Source organism: Mixophyes fleayi, chromosome 5, assembly GCF_038048845.1.
Source record: "Mixophyes fleayi isolate aMixFle1 chromosome 5, aMixFle1.hap1, whole genome shotgun sequence".
NCBI classification, from domain to species: Eukaryota; Metazoa; Chordata; class Amphibia; order Anura; family Limnodynastidae; genus Mixophyes; species Mixophyes fleayi.
Genome location: NC_134406.1, coordinates 46,433,834 through 46,454,808, shown reverse-complemented (window position 1 = coordinate 46,454,808; position 20,975 = coordinate 46,433,834). Strand labels below are relative to the sequence as shown.

Here is a 20,975-nt window from a genome sequence, read left to right as displayed (position 1 = left end):
CCAACCTGGCTGATTACTTTTCTGAGTAACCAGAGTTAGTTACTCAGAAAAGTAATCACAAGTTGCTCATGACATGTGTAGTACTGGCATGTGTATGTGAAAGTCCATCCTACATGACTATAATCAAGAAAAATATACATTTCTCACTTTCACATACATGTATGTTACATTGTCTTAAAACAATTTTATATAATATATTATATATATATATATATATATATATATATATATATATATATATATATATATATATATATATATATTATATATATATATATACACACATATATACATTATATATTATATATATATATATATATATATATATATACACACACACACATACACACATATACATACACACACACACACACACACACACACACACACACACGTTAACCCGTGCATGATACTCATGCATTCTAGTCAAATCAAGCTACTTAAGGTGTTAAAAAGGTTCTTGTCATGCATTTGGGCCATAGCCCAGGCCTCCTCAGGGGAAGAGCGTTACTTCTCGACGTAAGCGCCCTTTTTTAACGTGGTTTTGTCCACATGTCACCACCTCATCATTCTTCTCCATCACCTCATCCTTTATTTTCATCGCCACATCTATCCAGATGTCTATCCAGACACAGGGATCTCTCTCAGCGGTCCTGAGTATCACACTCCTCTCACTCTTGTCACCCCCGGCAACCACCAACCACTCTCCACTGTCACCCCCGGCAACTACTCCCAACGGTCACTTCTCCTTCAAGAAATATATATATATTTTTTTAAAATCTTTATAAACACTTTTAACAATTAACAAATTAAAAACATCTTCGTATACCAAATTTCAGCCCTTTCTGAATTTTTTTCCCCACACACACACTAAGAATTTAGTAGGTCAGTGTATAACTCCGCCCAGCAGGTGGCGCTGCAGCTTGGTTTTATATTTTCCACACACAGACAGACTAACACACGCCACTAGACATTTATATTATAGATATATATACACACACACACATTATATATATATATATATATATATATATATTTATATTTACTTTAGTGCTTTTAACTGCACACAAGCAATATGTATTATAAAGCTATATATTACAAACATACACAGATACGCAAAGTGCTGACACTACATAAGATATTGTCCAGTACGGATATGAAGTCCTGTTTTGAGCCAGATATGCCAGATTTGAATGGTAATCTTGTATAGTGTCCTTACATGCTGAGAACATGGCTTCCCTCCTGGTGGAAACGCCACAGGGAAGTGTAGGGTTCGATGAGGGGGCACCATCTTTTTCTTTTTCAAGACTGTGTTGAGCCAGTGAGCTGTGATGCAACGTCTTCGTTCTTTCATTGCCTATTAATTACAGAATCATTAAAGGCAACTTTATAAAAAATAATTACCTTGATTGCAGAAAGGCGACACTAGAGAAGCTTGGAGAACAGGGTAATTACAGCCTTTCCAACGGCTACATATTATATTTTACTGCACGTAATAAAAAAGGTAAATCAAATCATGGTTAACAGGCAGTAAAAGAAGATCAGTCCCTGAGCCAAATTAAACAAAAGGTTATGGTATTTAAGCTTGAAACAGTAAAGGTTTAGTGGATATGGTTATATAGATGTTAATTTTCTTACAATCACAATGTGAAAGTTTTGCGCAGTCACATTAGAACCCACCTGGGCATACATGCTGCTGACTTGGCTTTCACACAGTAGATGTGTACAGCGGCTTGTGAGTGTAGGGTCCACAGTACCACCGTGTGTTTGTATTATCTTCGGGAAGGAAAAACAAAACAAAACACATAAACAGTCATTTTAAAAAGAGACAGTATAAATGTTAAAATATCTAACACATGGCTGATGATCAAGGTTAACGGAGTTCTCAGGCATCTTAAGGTTTCATAAAACATTCACATGGAGCAATTAGTGAAATGTCGAATTCATTAAGCAAGATGAGCGCAAGATAACAAATATGAATTCTTAAAATACTTCATATTAATAGTCTAAATAAACTTAACATAAGCACTTTAGTTCAGAAAAGAAAAATCCTTGTTATTTGAGCAAGTTTCACTTAAAGTTATATATTAATATTTTTTTGCTGCAGTTCCGACAAGGTGCTCTTGCCGCCAATTCTATACGCAGCACGGACATCCAATAATTTTATATAATGCACAAACCCAAAGAAACTATGCAGACAAAAACAGGACAAGAAAAGGAGAGGAGAAGCCAAAAACAAATAAATCAAAACCTACTCTTTTCCACGTTGCAAGAAGCTGCTTATCAGACATCTGTTCTGGATAGTCAGCAATTGCAAACACACAGCCCATCAAAAAGCAGTCTTCAGGAACTAAAACAGAGACCGAAGTAAACAGTAGAAATTAAATGCAATCTCAGCCATTATGTAATTATTATATTGCCAAACAAACTGTTTACAATGAAGAAGATTAGATTTGGTATTGAGCTCAACAGGGAAAACAATGGGATGAAATGCTAAATAAAAATACTACTAAACTTGGAATTTCCACTAACATTCAGACTAACAAATTAAATTAACATGGATATGGCCTGCATGTATATAGATGTATTGCAGTAAAAATATGTCAGGCTATGGTGATAGTCACGTAAAATAGAGCCGGAAAAGAGAATGGGAGACAATAATTGGTCAAAATCCCAATCCCATCCAGTGTACCTTTCTCATTTCCACTACTTAAGGACATCGCACAACACCTTTCAGTACTGGAAATGGCTGATCAAGCAAAACCGCTGCATTCAAGTACATGTTGGATCAACATGCAGGTTTTCTTTTTAGCAACCCTTTAATGAGATTTTAATCACAACAAATCTCCCACAGTAGTAATCTAGAAAAGTCAATTAACTCATATTTTCTTGATTAATGAGGTTACAAAACATTTCCAGTTTAAGAACCAACACGAGCCAAAGCTGTAAAATTGCTGGTATGTAGGACAGAGCAGATCTTTAGTGTTATCTGCATTGCATCAGCTTGCCTAGTGCTTATGTAACAAAATCACCAAGTAGCCCACTTCATGAACATATCTAAGCAAAATTGCTCTGTAATTGACCTTAAAACATGGCTATACATATGCTAACAAAGAAAATATCTATGGTTACGACAACGTCAAACTTTCTTTGGATTCAAAGTCAACTTACTCTCCAGGGACGGATCATGACCATGTAGCTGCTGAGACTGAACCAACTGCTGATTAGGAGCTTGAGGTGGCATCTGCTGGGGCATCTGGCCTAGTTGCTGCTGGGTTTGATTTTGCATTTGCCGCTGCTGTAAACGCTGAAAATGTTGCTGCATCTGCTGGAGGTTGTGTTTCTGCTGCTGAGCCTGTTGAGTTTGGAGGGGAGGCTGCTGAAGGGCAGTCTGCTGGATCTGCGGCTGTTGCAATGCCCCTTGCTGAACTTGCGATTGTTTAAGTGTTTGCTGTTGAATTTGAGAAGGCTGCTGTTGAAGAGTTGCTTGTTGAATTTGTTGCTGCTGTTGCAGAGTTTGTTGCTGAATTTGCTGTTGCTGAAGCAGCGTCTGTTGCTGCTGCATTTGCTGCTGTTTAATTTGTTGCTGCTGAAGCTGTAGAGTTTGCTGCTGTTGATGCAATTGCTGTTGAGTAAGGGTCTGCTGTTGCAGCATCTGTGACGGGATTTGATGCTGTTGATGGGCCTGGGTCTGAATTTGATGTTGAAGCTGAATACTGTGGGATTGAATTTGATGCTGCTGAAGCGTCTGTTGCTGTAACTGATGCGGCTGTTGAAGGGTCTGTGGTTGTACATGATGTGGTTGTTGTGGTAGTGATTGCGTCTGAAGCTGGTGTGGTTGCTGAGATTGTGCTTGATGCTGCTGAATGGTCTGAGGCTGAACCTGTTGTTGAATTGTTTGTGACTGAATTTGTTGCTGTTGTAGAGCCTGGGTCTGAATTTGCTGTTGTTGTTGCTGCAGCGTATGCGACGTAATTTGCTGTTGTAAAGCATGAGGCTGAATTTGCTGTTGCTGAAGAGCGTGCTGCTGCAGTTGCTGCTTTTGTTGGAGTGACAAATGCTGTATATTCTGTTGCTGAAGCTGCTGTATGCTTTGTTGAAGATTCTGCTGCAAGGCCTGATTCTGTTGTTGAAGTGCCTGTTGCTGCTGTATAGCTGGCTGAAGTGCCTGTTGCTGCTGAATGCTTGTCTGAAGGGTCTGTTGTTGCTGAATGTTCTGTTGTTGCTGTATAGTTGTTAGTGTTTGTTGTTGTTGCTGTTGTAATGTCTGTTGCTGTGAAGGAGTCTGCTGACGCTGAAGGATTTGCTGTATATTCTGCTGCTGCTGAAGATGCTGCTGCTGTTGCTGCAGCTGTTGAAGCTGTTGCTGAAGTACATGTTGTTGTTGGAAGTGCTGCATTGTTTGCTGTTGTGGACGATGTAGTTGTTGCTGTGAGAATTGTAGTTGAGTGAAGTGGTGCGGTTGATTCACTTGTGAAAATTGATGTGCTGGGAAAACTTGCTGGGTAATTTGTTGTTGCTGCTGCAGTTGCATAAGTTGTTGAGGCTGCAGCTGCACCAGAGAATGGTGTTGTTGTTGTTGCTGCTGCTGTTGTTGCTGCTGCGGAGTCTGATGGGATTGTTGTTGTAACAAATGTTGCGTTTCTGGTGTTAAAGATTTGACTTGATTAAACAACATTGTGTTTGGATGCCCTTGCTGAGGATGATTACCTTGCTGTTCTAAACTTTTGGTAGAGGCTGACAGGGTTTGCAAGAGCTAAAATAGAATAAAAGAAATAGGTGATGACAATCACTGGGTAACATATATCCTGTGTTAACATTATTATAAAATACAAGCAAAAAAATAAATATACATACATCTATATTGTCATACACACACACACACACTATCTCAGTGGAGAACTACTGGGATACAATTCAAGAGCCAGTAAGTTTATAGAAGCAAATTAGGTCTTGTATAGAGTTGTTGCAGTGAGCATTAGATATGTGAATGTTATTATTTATAATACATGTACGTTTTATTTTAATCCTTTTTAGTAGTATACAATAATATTACACTTCCTATGTTCTGACATAAATTTACTAAAGATAAAGATTGGGTTAGTAAAGGGAAGTATGTAAATGTTCAATTTAAGTATTTCAAATGCTTATAAAACCAGTATTTTTGTACTTAAATCCATTTCTCTGATTCCACTGGGGCCCACTGCAACCAGAGGTATAAGACGGTGGGTGATCCAGGAGTTAGGCAAATTTCAGTCTAAGAAAATTCTCCTTCTATATCCCATTGCATCAAGGAACCGCAGTTATTTAACTATTTCCCACAGGGTAGGATAAAAAAAAGTTCTAACAAACAACAATTTTCCTTTCCAGAAATAAATAAACTCACAATATTAAATAAAACTACAGCATAAGTGTGGAACTGCAGTATTCCCCAAAGGGATTAAAGAAATTAATCCAAAGTTTAAAAATACTGTTTATTCCTTCATCTACTGCAACCATAGGGACATTCTAAAGCTGTCCCTAAGGGAGGGTAGGCTCTGAAATTGCGCTGTGCAAAACTTTGACCAAAACTAATCCCTCTGGACAAACATTGAAACTGCAAAATGTTGTGAACCTATGAACTGAGGAGCAGGTAGCTGCCCAACATCAGTGCTCAGTGGAAGCTCTGTGGTCCGCCACCCAGAGCTTCCACTTTGCACCGATGTTGCCCGTCGAATTACAGAAGTAATCATTTAGGAAAGCCTGTTTTGATACAGGCCAAATCCGACTTTAAACATCATAGAGGACCAATGGGAAATCTGTCTTACAAATAAATTATATCCTATCCAAGTAGACCTTCAGAACACTGACTACAATAGAGAAATGGACCCTTTCTCATCAGAAAAGCCACTCTTTCCTAAAGACTGAATAACTATATCTGGAATTAGGTGGAATTTGTACATCATCTTAGGTTCAAAGGATGATGCAGGACAGCCAGTCTTCATGAAACATGACAAATGGAAGCCATCATGATAGGCTCTCTAGTTCTGAAACTCTCCTCAAAGAAAAGAAAGATAAAACAAAAAGTCTTCCAAGTAATATATTTTAATTCTACAATCTCCAAAGTTTCACAATGGAGGATGTTGTAAAGCTTGACAAGACCAGATTAAGAGCTCAGAGCTATTGGAGAAATGTATGAAGGCTTAACACGAAGTACTCCCTGCAAAAAAAAGTCTGTACCTCTTGCAGAAAAGACAATTTTGCAGACTTGACAGGGCATCTGAAGAACTAAGTTTTAAGCCACTGTCAAGACCTTCTTGCAAAAATGACAAGCTGTGCCATCTTAAAGTAATAGATAATGAAAACCCCTTTCCTCGCACTAAGATATATATGTTTCCATACTCTCTGATCATTTGTGGCTGAAACAGGCTTTCTAGCCTTAAGTATGGTTTCAGCCACGCTGGCCAAGAGACCTGCAGCTTAATAATCATAGCCTCAATAGCTAGGCTATTAAAGCCAACAGCGCTATATCATGATAAACAAAAGGACCTGAATGTAAAAAGGTAACTGCATCAACCTTGATGGTAACTGGAGCAGTATAGAGATGCTGCATACGGCATCTCTTCATCCCACACCATACTACAGTCAGCGGTTGCTCAGTAAAGCTACTGCTGTGAGGAGGGTGGACAAAATAAATAAGGCAATAAAGAAACACATGTTGTGTTTCACACTGCCATAGGCAGCTCTGTGCAGACGCTCCCATGCTCCTTGGGCATTTAGTTTAATATGGGGTTCCCCTAGAGAGGGGATTATATATATATATATATATATATATGAGGAACTTATAGAATTTGTACAGATTCAAATTAAGTGTCTAACTAACTCCTGGACAAGCCTCCATACCAATGGTTTGCAGTGTCTTCCCAATTAAATGAAAGGAATAACTTACCCAAGTTTTTTGACCTCACCCAAGTTTTAGCACTTCTAAAAACAAGTCAAGTTTATTTCCTCTTTGTGAAAGTGAAGCTCTAGACTACCAGAATTAGAGTATACATTTAAAAAATAAATGATGAACCTATCAGACAAAGATTAATTCTCTATCGAAAGTCATGTAAATCAGAAAGTCGGGTGTCTCTATAAGAAAAATAAAAACTTACATGTGCTACATTTGATGGTCTATTAATCTGCTGTATGTCGGCACTATTAGTAATGTTTCTAAGTGTCCTTGCTGCTGGACTACGAAAAGCCATCATATCTGGTCTTTCGGAGCCTGTCGTTCCAGGGACTGATGTTAGCAAATTACTTCGGGCTTCAGGTGGCAAAATATTCCCCGGGACTGGTGGGACATTTGCACATAAATTAATCAGTCCAGAATCTTTGCCCTGGGGAAGTCTTCGTTTTGCAGTAGTCATCTGTGGGACCTCTGCTGGTGTCCAGTTCAAATTCCGCTCTTGCTTTTCAGGCGAGGAGTCAGAGGAGTCATCAAACATTAGTTCCTCTTTAACTTTTGTTGTGCTGCTACGCTTTGGTGAAAACTCTTGGTTGAGAAAAGGAGATCCTTCACGTGATGTAATGGGACTAGATTTAGATGAATATCTATCCTCATCTGCGCTGGCATTTTGCGAGTCCTGATCTTCATTTTCTACCTCTTCATCTTCCTCCTCTTCTTCTTCGTAGACTGTAAGACGTGGGTGATAGGGTGCTTCATCTTTTCTGGTCTTCCCAGATATTGAGTCCAGCACCCAGTCTGGTGCAACAATTTTTATACTCTCACGCTGATAAGCATATTCATACTTTGTCTATGGATGACAATTAAGAGAAATCACAATACTATCTAGAAAATGGCAGCGCTCAACATGGAAACAGAAGCAACATTATTAAACTATGCGAGTTATATGTTTTCACACAAACCTTAAGAAATTATCATTAAATAAGTGGCTTATTATTTTGCAACCACTGTTCATATTTGTTGCTATCCTTAAATACAAGACAAATAGTGGCATTAAAAAGTACACATTTGTGCGATTTTGCAGATGGTCCTTACCCCTTTTGGCTCAGGAACAATTAAATGAGTACACTTTTTATTGAGACTCAGCTGACAGTCTCCACCGTAAAACGTTATTAGTGCCCAGAGAGCACTTCGGTCATCAGGAGACACCTGAATGTGGAAAGAAAGAACAAGACATTAAAGGTTTTGACTGTAAAAATAACAAAGACCCAGAGGCTGAATATGATATGGTTTCATTGATACAATGACACCACCACACCAATATTGAATGGAAATTATGGTAAAAGTGAATACAGCAGCAAGAGCACAGAAGGCAGATTCTTTACTTCCCACCTCTAAGGAAGGATACAATGCTCAACTATGGTTAAATTCTAAAAACGCAAAAATTTGTTTTAACAAACGTAATACTATGTGGATGTGGGACATAACAGTAGTAGACCTAGTGATCATCATTCTTAAAGAAATATTTTCTTGGCTATAACCAATATAGACTCATTTAGAGTTAGGATAAAAAAAAAAAAAGAAAAAGAAAAAGAAAAAGAGCAAATTTGCACTTTAGCAAAACCATCCTGCACTGCAGGGTTTTGGGGCAAATTAAAATGTGTGTACCAATTTACTTGAGTTGGAGAGGGGTGTGTCCTATATCAACTCTACATTGCAGTGTAAAACTAAAGTTGCCCAGTATCTGTGCGCTACATGCAAATGCAGCCAGTATGGTCCCTGCACTCAAAAATTAAGATCGTTTATTCCCTTGCATTGGAACATGGTTTGCTTAGGAGCAAATTAGCTTTTTTTGCTTTGCTCCTAACTCTTAATGAGGCCCACCTTCCCTGTATTAATTTGCTATATCTTAAGAATGAAATGTTTCCATTATAGTCTTTCTAAGATTACACCGAGATACAGAAGATAGTTTGGTAAGTTACAGCTCAACAATACTTTTTTTTTTTTGTACAAATTTCCACCAACAATATACGTGATCTATTCCACATAATACATGTGCCTTAAGGCACAATCCTCCAAAAAATGAAAACCTCTTTTACACACACTTCCATACATATTTACATACCTGTGAAAGGCAAGCAGTCACACCAAAGAATATCTGACCGGACTCGGGAGAAAATCCATTTTCACTAATTATTGGATTAAGGATACAACACTTCTAAAACCACATTTTATAAAGAATAAACCTAAAGGTAAGATGCCTGTGCATATATAATCACCCACTACATACACGATTTGTATATACTAAAATAACAGGTCCCACCAATCACACGTTCTAAGGACCAGTTTGGCTGATTTCAACCTCAATGAACCAATTATGTGAATCGCCAATGAGTTTTCTGCAGTCAAAATCTGACAAAACTGGCAGGACTGTCACTCTGGTCAGCAGACTACAACACAGAAACAATGGAGCACCTTGATCAAGTATTTAGCTCAATTACGAAGTAACCAAACCTGTGCAAATTGGCCTGCCAATGATAAATTTGGTTACTCAGTTACTGGGCCAAAACACCCAAATCCCAATGTGTCGGGCCAGCTAAATAGTCATCAACACCCAGACACACAGATGAGAAGGCATTTCTATTTTAGGAGATTGTGCTTTTTGAAATATCTGTACACCACACAAAGCGGCGCTGATCCCTCTGTCATAAATGCCTTAAACATTATTTAAAATGTAATTTTACTTGCTCACTAGTTGGCATCCCCCTTTTAACTCATTATGCCCTCTTCTCTCATAGGAATGCTTGTTCTTACTGCATATAAACTCGGATCAGAATCAGATGGCCGATTCTGAGCACATTTTTTTTTTTTCTCTCTTTAAAAGTTAAAAAATAAATATATAAGTAATTCCAAAGCGATCAGAAACCCTTAATCTGACACATACAATTCCCACGGTTTCCATGTCACAAGGGAGCACTGTAGTTGGGATACAGCATTTTGACCGTGGAGACACTGAGACAGTGAACAGTTTCCGCAGCAATGTATCAGAACAGGGGCTGCTGACATCTATAGAACGCAGCCTGGCATGTTAATAAAAAGGTGGTATTTTAAAAATGACAAATGTCCTGAGAGCCCATCTAACACTAGGCCTTGGGTGGAAATTAGACAAATTAGAGTTGTGCAGTGCTTACAAATCCTTCCCTTTGTAAAGAAAGGGGTTTGCAACAATAGTGTTGGTCTATATACAAGGTCTACTAGTGTTATATCTTTAGTAATTTCAACATACAACAGTTTTTCATGAACCTATAGACCTTCAAAACTACAGCCATTCAGATAATCTTAATTGCTGCCTTTCAGAGCAACCTCTAATTTTTGTATAAGTAATTTGCAGATTTTAGTGCCTCTAGAGATCTGCTGAGCATAACTTACTAACAAATCCTTGACAGACACATACAAATAATTCCTACTTAATAACCAGCAACGCAAACAAAACTGGGTTTAACCCCTTTCTTCCTGAACATTTGTTATTTGTATGGAAGCGCTCTTTCTGAAAATAATTGCTTATTGGAACACTGTTCACATCTGTCCAGCCTTGCTGACATGATTGCTAATTAACTTTCACATAAATATAAATGGCAGTGTAACTTACATTTTGTGCTTGTACACTCTAAGTGGCCTTTGTAACGTATAGTGTGTATAGTATGGTTTCAGGAGGATTATTTAAACCATGGTTTTGACTAAAATCATACATGTTTAAAATAAAACTGTGCACAAGTTATATTTTGTGTCTGTATAATCTTGGGAGGGCCTGGTTTATTAAAGTAGTGCATGATATGGTTTATAGAATAAGGGTCCAGTTTTTGCATATTGAAAATAAAATGGGTTTAACGTGCCTTTCAGACTAGATATAGGCTGCTGTTACATTTCTTTATATAGCTGTTTGCATCCACTTAAATTTTCTATAGTAAAACAAGAAAACCGCTATACCGTTTATTGGCTTAACTGATCAAATTGACAAGCATTCAAACTGAAAAGCCCTTTATCAGACTTGATATAATCTACAAGATGAAATGTTGAATTTGTATACACAGAAGTACAATAAAGATCAGGTAAATGTAAACTATTACAGACATACGGATCAGTGAATAAATCTAGTACAGATATAGAGGTTGAAGCTTTATTACTGATTTACGCAGTATTATCACATGCTCTCTGACATACAGTTTTTGCCTTTTTTTCCCCAGCAAGAAAGAAAGAAAATGGCAAAAACACAAGAAATATTTGACAATTTGTATACAGCAATGTGTCTAAGGTAAAGAACTCCTCCAATTCTAATGTTTGTCCATTTCAAGTAACCTGTGACAAGTATACTATGTCAAGCATTTGTGAACTCTAAAAGAAAAACAGGAATTAAACTAGTAAAAGAACGTGAAGTAAAACACAAGTCTACTTAGATTTAAGAACAGCAATTGAAAGGATACGGAAGACGAGCTCCACAGCGAACAGATAATATGACCCAGGAGGGCTGTAGAAGAAAAACGTAATTAGATCTCTTGCAGAATTCAGAATACACGGTTCAGTAACGTGTTACAAAAAGTAGCAGCTAAAAATATATTCTAAGCTCTGGATTTTTTTTTAGAAAACTTTTAAAAAAACAAAAACCTAAATATTCACAGTGTAATGCCCAGTGACTACATAGAAACTAGTACTACATTTACCAAACAAGTGCAATGTAATCCTAATGTACCATTAATACCTTTTTTGGTTTTAAACTTGAACTTGTATAAACACATTGGTTGTCCATATTAATATAATAAGTGGAAAGGCTGGACAAATGCTGTTGTCCAAGTTTATATGGCCACTAAGAGACACACCCTAGAGACTGCAGCATGCCCCCCTTCCCCATTTAGTCTCCTTCCTTACGCTCTTCTTCACATTGTCTGCCAGGTATTTATAGATTACATGCACTAGGTTAGAACATTATTTACTGAAGAAACAGCCACACTTAGATTGGCCATACATTATAGTGGGGTTTCTGTGTAATAAGTGCAGCTGCCTGCTGTAACCGCGCACATCAAAGACTAAATCAGTAGTCAGAAAACAGCCTCTGTTCACTTTTGTAGTACTAAGGCCTATGTTTTATGGCTGTCTCTAATTCTTTATTTTTCACCATCCTCATTGCACAAATTATTATGAATTTTTTTCCATTACAAAGCTTTCAAATATTGCACAATGACTTGACAAAAAAGGAAAAGTACTATCCAAATGATGATATTGATTCATTTTGATACCATAAAGCACTTATGTACACATAAAACACATATGTAAGAATATTTTATCTTGCAAATATGTGAATGCAATTTATAACATGGAACATACTGGCACCATATAACGCAAATATAAACTATCACAGTGGTAAGCAGTCCGTTGAAGTCCTAGCATGATATGAACGCCAGCTTACTCCTCCTTCCTGTAAATCTAACTCCTTCCCCTTTCCTTGATTTTAATAATGTGCTTTCATTATACATCAACCCTAACACCAGATAAAATGTAAGTGTCAGGCTGGGTACAGAAAAATTCATGCAATTATTGTGCAGATCACACGATAAATGACCGTTTTGTCAGATACTGCATTTGTGTGTACGCTCCCGAGATCATGTTTTAAAGTACCAAAGCACATTGTATCTGTTGATTTGGTTTTCTAAACTTTCCAAAAATCACGATCAACGATGGAACGATATCAGACAAATGTGGAAGTGTGTAGGTAAATTGTGTAGCTGTGTACACATGAATTATCATCGGGACGTTCAGTCGTTGTACCCAGCTTAAGCATTAAACCTTCCCTCAGTTGACCATTTGCAAGTGAATGTTTGCCTACAATTCAGATTTTCGGCAAAATGTATGTAGTGAAAATGGTGAATAGGTAGTAATATTTTAACTTTATACAGGTCTGCTTCTCCATCAGTTAAAATGTTCTTTCACTGAAAATAGGTTTTTTTTGTTTTGTTTTTTAAAACCACAAGAAAAACAACAACCTTTCCCCCCACAAAACCAAATTCACTTTACCTACTTTTACAATAGGGAGATCAAAGACCTCTCTGGCTTCTCCAACCTCAGGATTGTCTCCATCCTCTGCAATAATGTGCGTAGCCAAAGCATTATATGACACTTCTTTCGCTTTTCCAGCTTTCAGCATTTGTACAACCTATAAAATAAGCAATACAAAATGTTTTATATTGGGTAAATAAAAACATCATGAAAGTGTTCAGATATACACCTTGTGTTTAAATAACACAAATCCTTATGCAAAACAGAATTACAAAGTTGCAATTCAATATCTTAATTAAAAGTTTCGGCCTAGCAGTTCATTATAATTGGCTTATTTTTGTTATAAAGGCTCAAATATGAAAAAAACCTGAATGGTTTTAAACATCTGCTGAATTCTGAGCCTGCATTACGGTGCCCTACAGTAGTTTACAGTAGCTCACCCACAGAGCGCGACATGAACACTTGTAAAAATACAGACTATAAATTAAGCAAAAAATGCTTGAAACATGAACAAGTCTTTCTGCATTTCTGGTCTGTATGTTTGTAATAAATATGCAATGATCATTAAATTTTAAATACCCACAATCAATTTCTTTCACACCGGACATTCACAACTGTAGCACCGAGGGAATGATGCTGCATGTGTACCTACACTGTTCAGATTCTGTAAACAGTGAGGCAGCAGGTGCCGTTAGATAACCTCTGCTAAAGAGTATCTAACCAACAATTTATCACAGATAAGATTTCCTTTTATTGAAATCACATTTGTATCCAAGTATTTTTAAAAATACATTTAGACTTTCTTATGCATTTTCTGCTATTTTATAACAAATTAAACTAAGGTGGTTCAGTGTAAAACTTACAGTAGTGTAATTTACAAGTACTGCAATGTTAGACCTCCATATAACCCACCTATGTAAAATTATTTCAGCACAAGAAAACCTGTATACACTTTACTAAATGTATACAACTTTGGAAACAGCACAGCAAACAGACAACTAACCAAAAGTTTTAAACAAAAGTGACATGTAAACTTACACTAGCAAGAAGGCAAAACATTCACCATATCAAGTCACATGTAAGCATAAAGGGCAGCAGAATTGTTGGTGTGTCTATTGTCCAACAACAGGGTGCCAGCCCTCAGCGAACGCAACTAAAAGCTTAATTCTACAAATCGCATTACTAGAGTATTTCATTGGAGGGTTTTTTATTTTTACATTAGATTTATGGACCATGACTACATCACAGAGAGGAAATCCAGCAGTTTTTATGCTTAAATGGAGAGCACAGAATTACTCTACTTAACATTTGTTAATGAAAGGGTAAAAGATTGTGTTTATTTGTAAACCATTATAAAGCAAACTTTATTAGGTCTAACATTTACATTGCATTCATAACATTTCATTAACTATCCATGCATATAAACACAATACCAAACATGATTACAGAATTGCTGCCTCCTACCTTTCAGATAAATTTGTCCAGATTGGAGAATATATATGTACGTTTTATCACTACTACTAATATTGTAGTTAATTTGCAAGACGTCACAGTGCCCCGCAGCACTGAGCAGTAGGGAAACAGGCATACACGGTAGCAAAAATAACTGCAGTTGTGAAAACAAAGGGTAGAGAGGGCCCTGCTTACAATCTAGTGGGAAAAGGGCAGAAGTGAGACAAAAGGAGCGAATGTAACTCGGAGTGTAGATTGGGATATTATTTTGTGATTAAAATAGAATAGTTACAAACTAAATACAGATGTCTTCCATTTCCACTCACTGACATATCCGTAATACAATTAGACACCAACAGTTGCCTTGTAAGAGTTTTAAAGACAACTCTATATTATATTTGCGCGGAGCATAACAGGTTAAGCTGGGCACCCACTAGAGTAATTTCATGCAATTATCGTGCAGATCACAAGATAAACGACCACTTGGTAAGATATTGCATTCTTGTGTACTCTCCCACAATCATGTTTTATTGTACCAAAGCACAGTGTATAATTTGTTTTGGATTTCTAAACTTCCCAAAAATTCTGATCAACGATGGAATGACGTCAGACAAATGTGGAAGTGTGTATGCCCTCACGACCAGCAGTGTAGGCAGATCTCTAGAGAGTGTGCAGTCACACAATCTTTTCAGCAGATGGTTACCAGAGATGAAGAGCACAGACAGATATGAAGGTAAATTGTCTAGGTGTGCACATAAATCTGCATGCTCTTTGGGACTTTCAGTCATTTGTAAAATAGTTACAGAAATCATATCTGCAGTAAACACCTATAGTGTGTACCCAGCTTTACTGCGAAGTCTAATGTGTGACATTAAATTAATGACCAAATTCAAACATGTACAATTGTTCTGTAATAAAATGTTTTTTTTAAATGTAATGAAATAGTTTCATTTAAAGGTTACAAATATGATTCCAGCATGATGTACACTTTTTTCAGTTTACTGTTTAAAATTAAAGTATGTAGCAATGCCATATAGAAAAGGTTTTGATTTGCAATTTAGTCTTGTTTAAATGTGACTATATGCTACCAGCAGAACAGTGGCTCCCCACATTATCTACACTTACACCTTGTGCACCCCTCATATGAATCCCAAGAGCACACTATATTGAAATCGCACTAGTTATTTACATTTGTTTGGTTACTTAAATATAACGACAAGTGATGTCATTAATGATCCATTATGGGCCAAACTAGGTACATATCCCACAGCTTCATATTTTAAACAAGCTCAAAAGATGGCTTGCACTCTTCACATGGACAAGGCAGTGTGGTATAAAAAAAACAGATACTTTATTTATTAAATGTTACCTATTTATACTGTTATTTCAATTCTTCTACATGGAAGGGCAAAGTTCAAAATATACAGTGTTCATACAAATCAATGTTATACAAGACGAACTGCCAGGTTTGTGGGCAAGTGGGTTTTACATAGTATGTTGTGCACGGTTTATACATTGTAATACATGAGGGGAAAAAAGTAAACCGTAGATCTTCTGTGACTTTAACGGCCAAGAGTGCAAAATATCTGCACACTATATACAAACAATGTACAAAAAAAAATAGTGTTCCTCTGGAAAAGTCTGGCATGGAATGAAAAATGTTCCTATTGTAGCTACAGAACCTCATAATTTGATGTAAGTTCACACAAAAAAGGCCACTGCTTAAAAGATCGTTTAGTAAAAGACCCAATTTAGAAACATTCATAAAAACGTCAACTACTTAATAATGTATTGTCTATACATCAGGACATAGCCCTGTGTCACGCTTTGGGCGCTGAGTCATTAAGGAGAGCGGAGGAACAAAAAAGAAAAAGAAAAAAAAAGAAGAAAAGTAAATTTGATCCTGGACATACCATGTTACAATGCAAGGGGTGCAAATTAGTTTATTATTTTGGATGTAAGGAAAATACTGGCAGCTTTTTCATGTAGCACACAGATACTTGATAGCTTTATTTTTACACTGAAATCTAAAGTTGATCTAGGACATGCCCTACGCCAACTATAAATTTGTCCCCACATTTTAAGTATACCTCCCCCTCCAATGCAACATGGTTTTGCCAAGGTGCAAAGTTGCTCCTTTTTTTTTGCTTTGCTCTCCTTAATGACTCGGGCCCTTTATGTCCATAGGACTATTAGAGAGTGCCATATTAACTTCACTAGCATAAAACATATGTACATCTTACAAATTGTTCAATGTCAAACATGCAAAGTTGGAAGTTTCAAGAAAAAAAGAGAAATACCCAGTATCAATGCAGTTTTAAATCTTACATATGGAGGGCCTGATTCATCAAATGCTGATAAGAACCGTGTTTTACATTAAATAGCTTTGCACATGCCCAGAAACTAACTATAAGCCAGAAAACGCAAGTGTATCCAATTCATCTTAGAGTAAAAAGGACCCTTACTACAGCCTACGATTTCAGGGGAGGAACAGGAAGGGGACTGGGCGTATGCCCATAGACAATGTACATTAAAGCCGTGCCGAGCTCGAGCACACGCAGCAGCATCCGATTAAAGCTTTGTGCATCTCAAAAGGTATGTGTTTTTCTGTCGTATCACTTGCACCAGCTACAGGTTGATTGTAAGTTCAGATTACTAGTGATGACGGCTGTGTATGCATGCTAGAACATGTGCTTGTCGTATCACTTGCACCAGCTACAGGTTGCTGTAAGTGCCGATTACTAGTGATGACAGCTGTGTACGCATGCTAGAACATGTGCTTGTCGTATCACTTGCACCAGCTACAGGTTGCTGTAAGTGCCGATTACTAGTGATGACAGCTGTGTATGCATGCTAGAACATGTGCTTGTCGTATCACTTGCACCAGCTACAGGTTGATTGTAAGTGCCGATTACTAGTGATGACGGCTGTGTACGCATGCTAGAACATGTGCTTGTCGTATCACAATCAACCTGTAGCTGGTGCAAGTAAGTGCCGATTACTAATGATGACGGCTGTGTACGCATGCTAGAACATGTGCTTGCAATCTGAAACAACTGTAAACATGCACAGTTGATGTAAAGCAGAAATTTTTGGCATCCTGATGAATGTATTTTCTGAGGAAATGAATGACTATTAACAGGTGACATTAACAGTTTCTTTATTTTGTGTTCTTTCTTTTGGGACTTTATATTCCACATATTAATTGAAGGACCAAGACCCGTATTCAACAACAGACGTATCTTTACATCAGTTCCTTGTTGAAAATGGGCATAGGTAAGCCCGATTTACACGTTCATTTTGCGCGCCTTAATGAATCAGGCCTCGAGTCTGTAATATAAAATCATCAGTCTTTAGGTAGAGTAAAAAAAACAAAAAACTTTGTACAAGAAAGTGCAAAAGTGGCCAAATGTATGTGGACACCCCTTCTAGTTAGTGTGTGGCTATTTCCAGCTACACCCATTGTGAACAGGTGCATAAAATGCAATCTGGATAGTCCAACATGAGCAGTGGAATTGGTCATACTGGAGAGCTCAGTGATTTTCAATGGGGCAATGTAATAGGACACCACCACTCCAACAAGACAGTTTGTCAATTTTTGTCACCAGCTATTATTGCCTTGATCAACTGTAAGTGCCTTTACTGTAAAATGGAAAAGTCTAGTAGGATCAAGAACAGCTCAGACACAAAACAGTAAGCCACACAAGCTCACAGATCAGAACAGCCAAGTGCTGAAGCACATAGTGTGTACAAATAATCTGTCCTCTGTTGAAACACTCCCTACAACTGCCCTTGGAAGCAATGTCAGTACAGGAATGGTTTGTTGGGAGCTTCATGGATTGGGTTTCCATGGCAGAGGAGCCGCACACAAGCCTTAGATACCATGCATAATGGCAAAGGTCTACTGGAGTGGTATAAAGCACTCTGTTTCCACAGCTCTATAGTCCTATGACAATCTCTGAAGTGACAAATTTCGCTGCACAATCTGGCAGTTTAATAAGCTAACCTTGGTTTGGCGGATGCCAAGAGACTGCTTCTTACCTGAATGCATACTGCCAGCTAAAGTTTTGTGGAGAAAGAATAATGGTCTGGGACGAATTTTCATGGTTTTGCATGACCCCTTAGTATCAGTTAATGCAAATCTTAATGCTGCAGCATACAATGACATTCTAGAGAATCGTGTGCTTCCTAATTTGTGGCAGCAGTTTGGAGAAGGCATTTCCTGTTTCAGCATGACAATGCCCTCATGCACAAAGCAAGGTCCCTTCAAAATGTTTGGTGCTGAAGAACTTGGCTGGCCTGAACAGTGTCCTGACCTCCCATAAAATACCTTTGGGAAGAAAATTGGAACTCAGACTGTGAACCAGGCCTTATCGGCCAACATCACCAACGCTATTGTGACTGAATTGCTGCAGCCATGTTTTAAATACTAGTGGAAAGCATTCCCAAAAGAGTGGAGGCTGTTGTAGCAACAAAGGGGGAAAGGTCCAACTCATTAATGCCCACGGTTTTTCGAATGAGATGTTCTGGTGTCCACATACTTTTGGCCATGTAGTGTATGTGTGAAATAATTGGAAGTTGTTGATTAGCTGTATTTTTTTTTTTTTATATATATCACATTGGTAACAAACACTGATTTATCCTAAAGACGACAAGCCAACACCATACCACATGAACAATTCAGGAATTATTTGTTGTCCAGGCCAGTGTACCTGGATGTCCTTGTGTACAGTGCATATCTGAAGGACACTGGCAAAAAGCTTAGTAATAAAAACATTTAACCGACAAAAAAAGAAAACAAAATAAGAGTTTAACACCAAGGAAGTACAAAGGCCCTATGTACAGCACTGCTGACCATTTGTGGCGCTCTTTAAATGAATGCCATTAATAAAAATCACTAACACAAACAGATAAATCGAAAAGTATTAGCATGTAAGCAAAGACAGCCTCATCAGTGGGGAGACTTTTGGGTTACTTCCTAGCACCAACATAAAACTAAACCTCGCTGCAAGAGAAGTCACTTTTGGGGATGCCTTTTAAATGTCTGCTGCTGTTTAAATGAATTATTATTATTAACCTTTATTTATAGGACGCCACATGCTCTCTGTGTATATAAAGACAAACCATGTAAACAGAATCACTTGCACAAATGCTACAATGGAGTTGCTTACTTGCACTTAAGTGATAATTTAGCTGACAGCTGTTTCCATGTTTATATTTACACTTCAGGTACATAAAACAAAACTAAGATGGGAAAAGGGTGAATATCATAACTCGTTTAACTTAAAACTTTCCATTATAATAACTTTGCCACATGTTGCTCATCAGACACTGATCACCTGAGGACCAGCAGTGTGGACCCCTCTCTCATTCAAACTCAGCACCCACACTGGTATCACTATTTGGCAGGAAGTGACCCCCCTGCGTCATCCGCGCGGGCCCTCCCCGCTGATAACAAGGATCAGTATTTAGCAGACAGTAAACACCCCATAACGGGCGTAATACACAGACACCTGAGGGGACAGCTTGGGACAGGCCGGGAAATGAAAGTGACGATCAACAGGCCGACCTAACTCTGACCCACCCAGCCTGTTCCTCTCAGTAGCCCAGCAGAGCTCCAGACCAGGGTTTAGCTCTAGCACCCCCCGAGTGTCCCCGATCCCCCTACCTGAGGATCCAGGTCCCCCACCAGGTAAAACTTCACATCCTTGAACATGTCTTCCGGAACTTTCAGCTCGGGCTCCGCCATGGCGGCGGCCGGGTATAAGCGGCTTAGTCTCCGCTGTGTCACGTTTAATGCATCCCCCTGTGCCGGTCACTTTCGGGCGGGAATCAATAAGGGGGTCAGGGGATGGCTCCACAATGTGACCAAGATGCGGAGATCGCGCCGCGGCACGTACCATCCAGCGCCGGGGGGAGAGCGGGAGGTCTTTGACTATATACAGAGAGATATGTAATACGGCTTTACCGCCTCCTGGTGTAAGTAACCGAGATTAATGTTACTGATCACGTAGAGTATCTGGTATTCCCCTTTAGGATTGTGAAGAAGCTCAGTATTTTGGCTAATGTGATGGAAGGACCCCCTCGTGCAGACATGGTATGATCTGAGTAGTGGGCGGGGCCCTGGGCGGCTGTCCTATAAGTAAAAGGCAGCGCGGGGAAGGCGCCTTTATAACATGTCACCGGCGCTCGTCCCTCCTCATTGCTACCTCTCTGTATGTGCTACAGTGCTACAGTGCTACAGTGCTACTATACACAGGAGGTAGACATGCAACTCATAAGCTGTGTGATTCTTTTCGTGAACACTTTAAAAGAACATTATTGTATATCCCTGTGTCTTTTAGACAATCTCTGTCTATGGTCACAATAATTACTTTTATTGGATAATGCATCTCGGAAGTGTTATATTAGGGGATGCATTATTCTTCATACAACAAAACATTGTGGTCCAAAGCTGTATTCCTAGATAGTGCAGACAGTCCCTTTACTCAGGGTGCACCTGACAGATGCTACTTTTAATTACCATTTTGTTAAATGAAACTTTGAC

At 38.3% G+C, this 20,975-nt stretch overlaps 1 protein-coding gene across 1 annotated transcript in view; it reads right to left on the bottom strand.

Moving 5' to 3' along the window:
* The window catches only part of PAXIP1 (PAX interacting protein 1), a 29,142-nt gene extending 8,777 nt beyond the window's left edge, over window positions 1–20,365 (bottom strand). Inside the window, exons 1-10 of the mRNA XM_075212133.1 lie at window positions 20,097–20,365; window positions 12,999–13,133; window positions 11,410–11,453; window positions 9,054–9,117; window positions 8,024–8,137; window positions 7,137–7,778; window positions 3,172–4,756; window positions 2,256–2,350; window positions 1,681–1,776; window positions 1,220–1,357 (exon numbers count right to left, since the gene is read on the bottom strand). Of these exons, the coding sequence (XP_075068234.1) occupies window positions 1,220–1,357; window positions 1,681–1,776; window positions 2,256–2,350; window positions 3,172–4,756; window positions 7,137–7,778; window positions 8,024–8,137; window positions 9,054–9,117; window positions 11,410–11,453; window positions 12,999–13,133; window positions 20,097–20,177 (2,994 nt within the window). The 5' untranslated portion in view covers window positions 20,178–20,365. The remainder of the gene's footprint in view (window positions 1–1,219; window positions 1,358–1,680; window positions 1,777–2,255; window positions 2,351–3,171; window positions 4,757–7,136; window positions 7,779–8,023; window positions 8,138–9,053; window positions 9,118–11,409; window positions 11,454–12,998; window positions 13,134–20,096) is intronic.
* Between the last annotated feature and the right edge of the window lie 610 nt (window positions 20,366–20,975).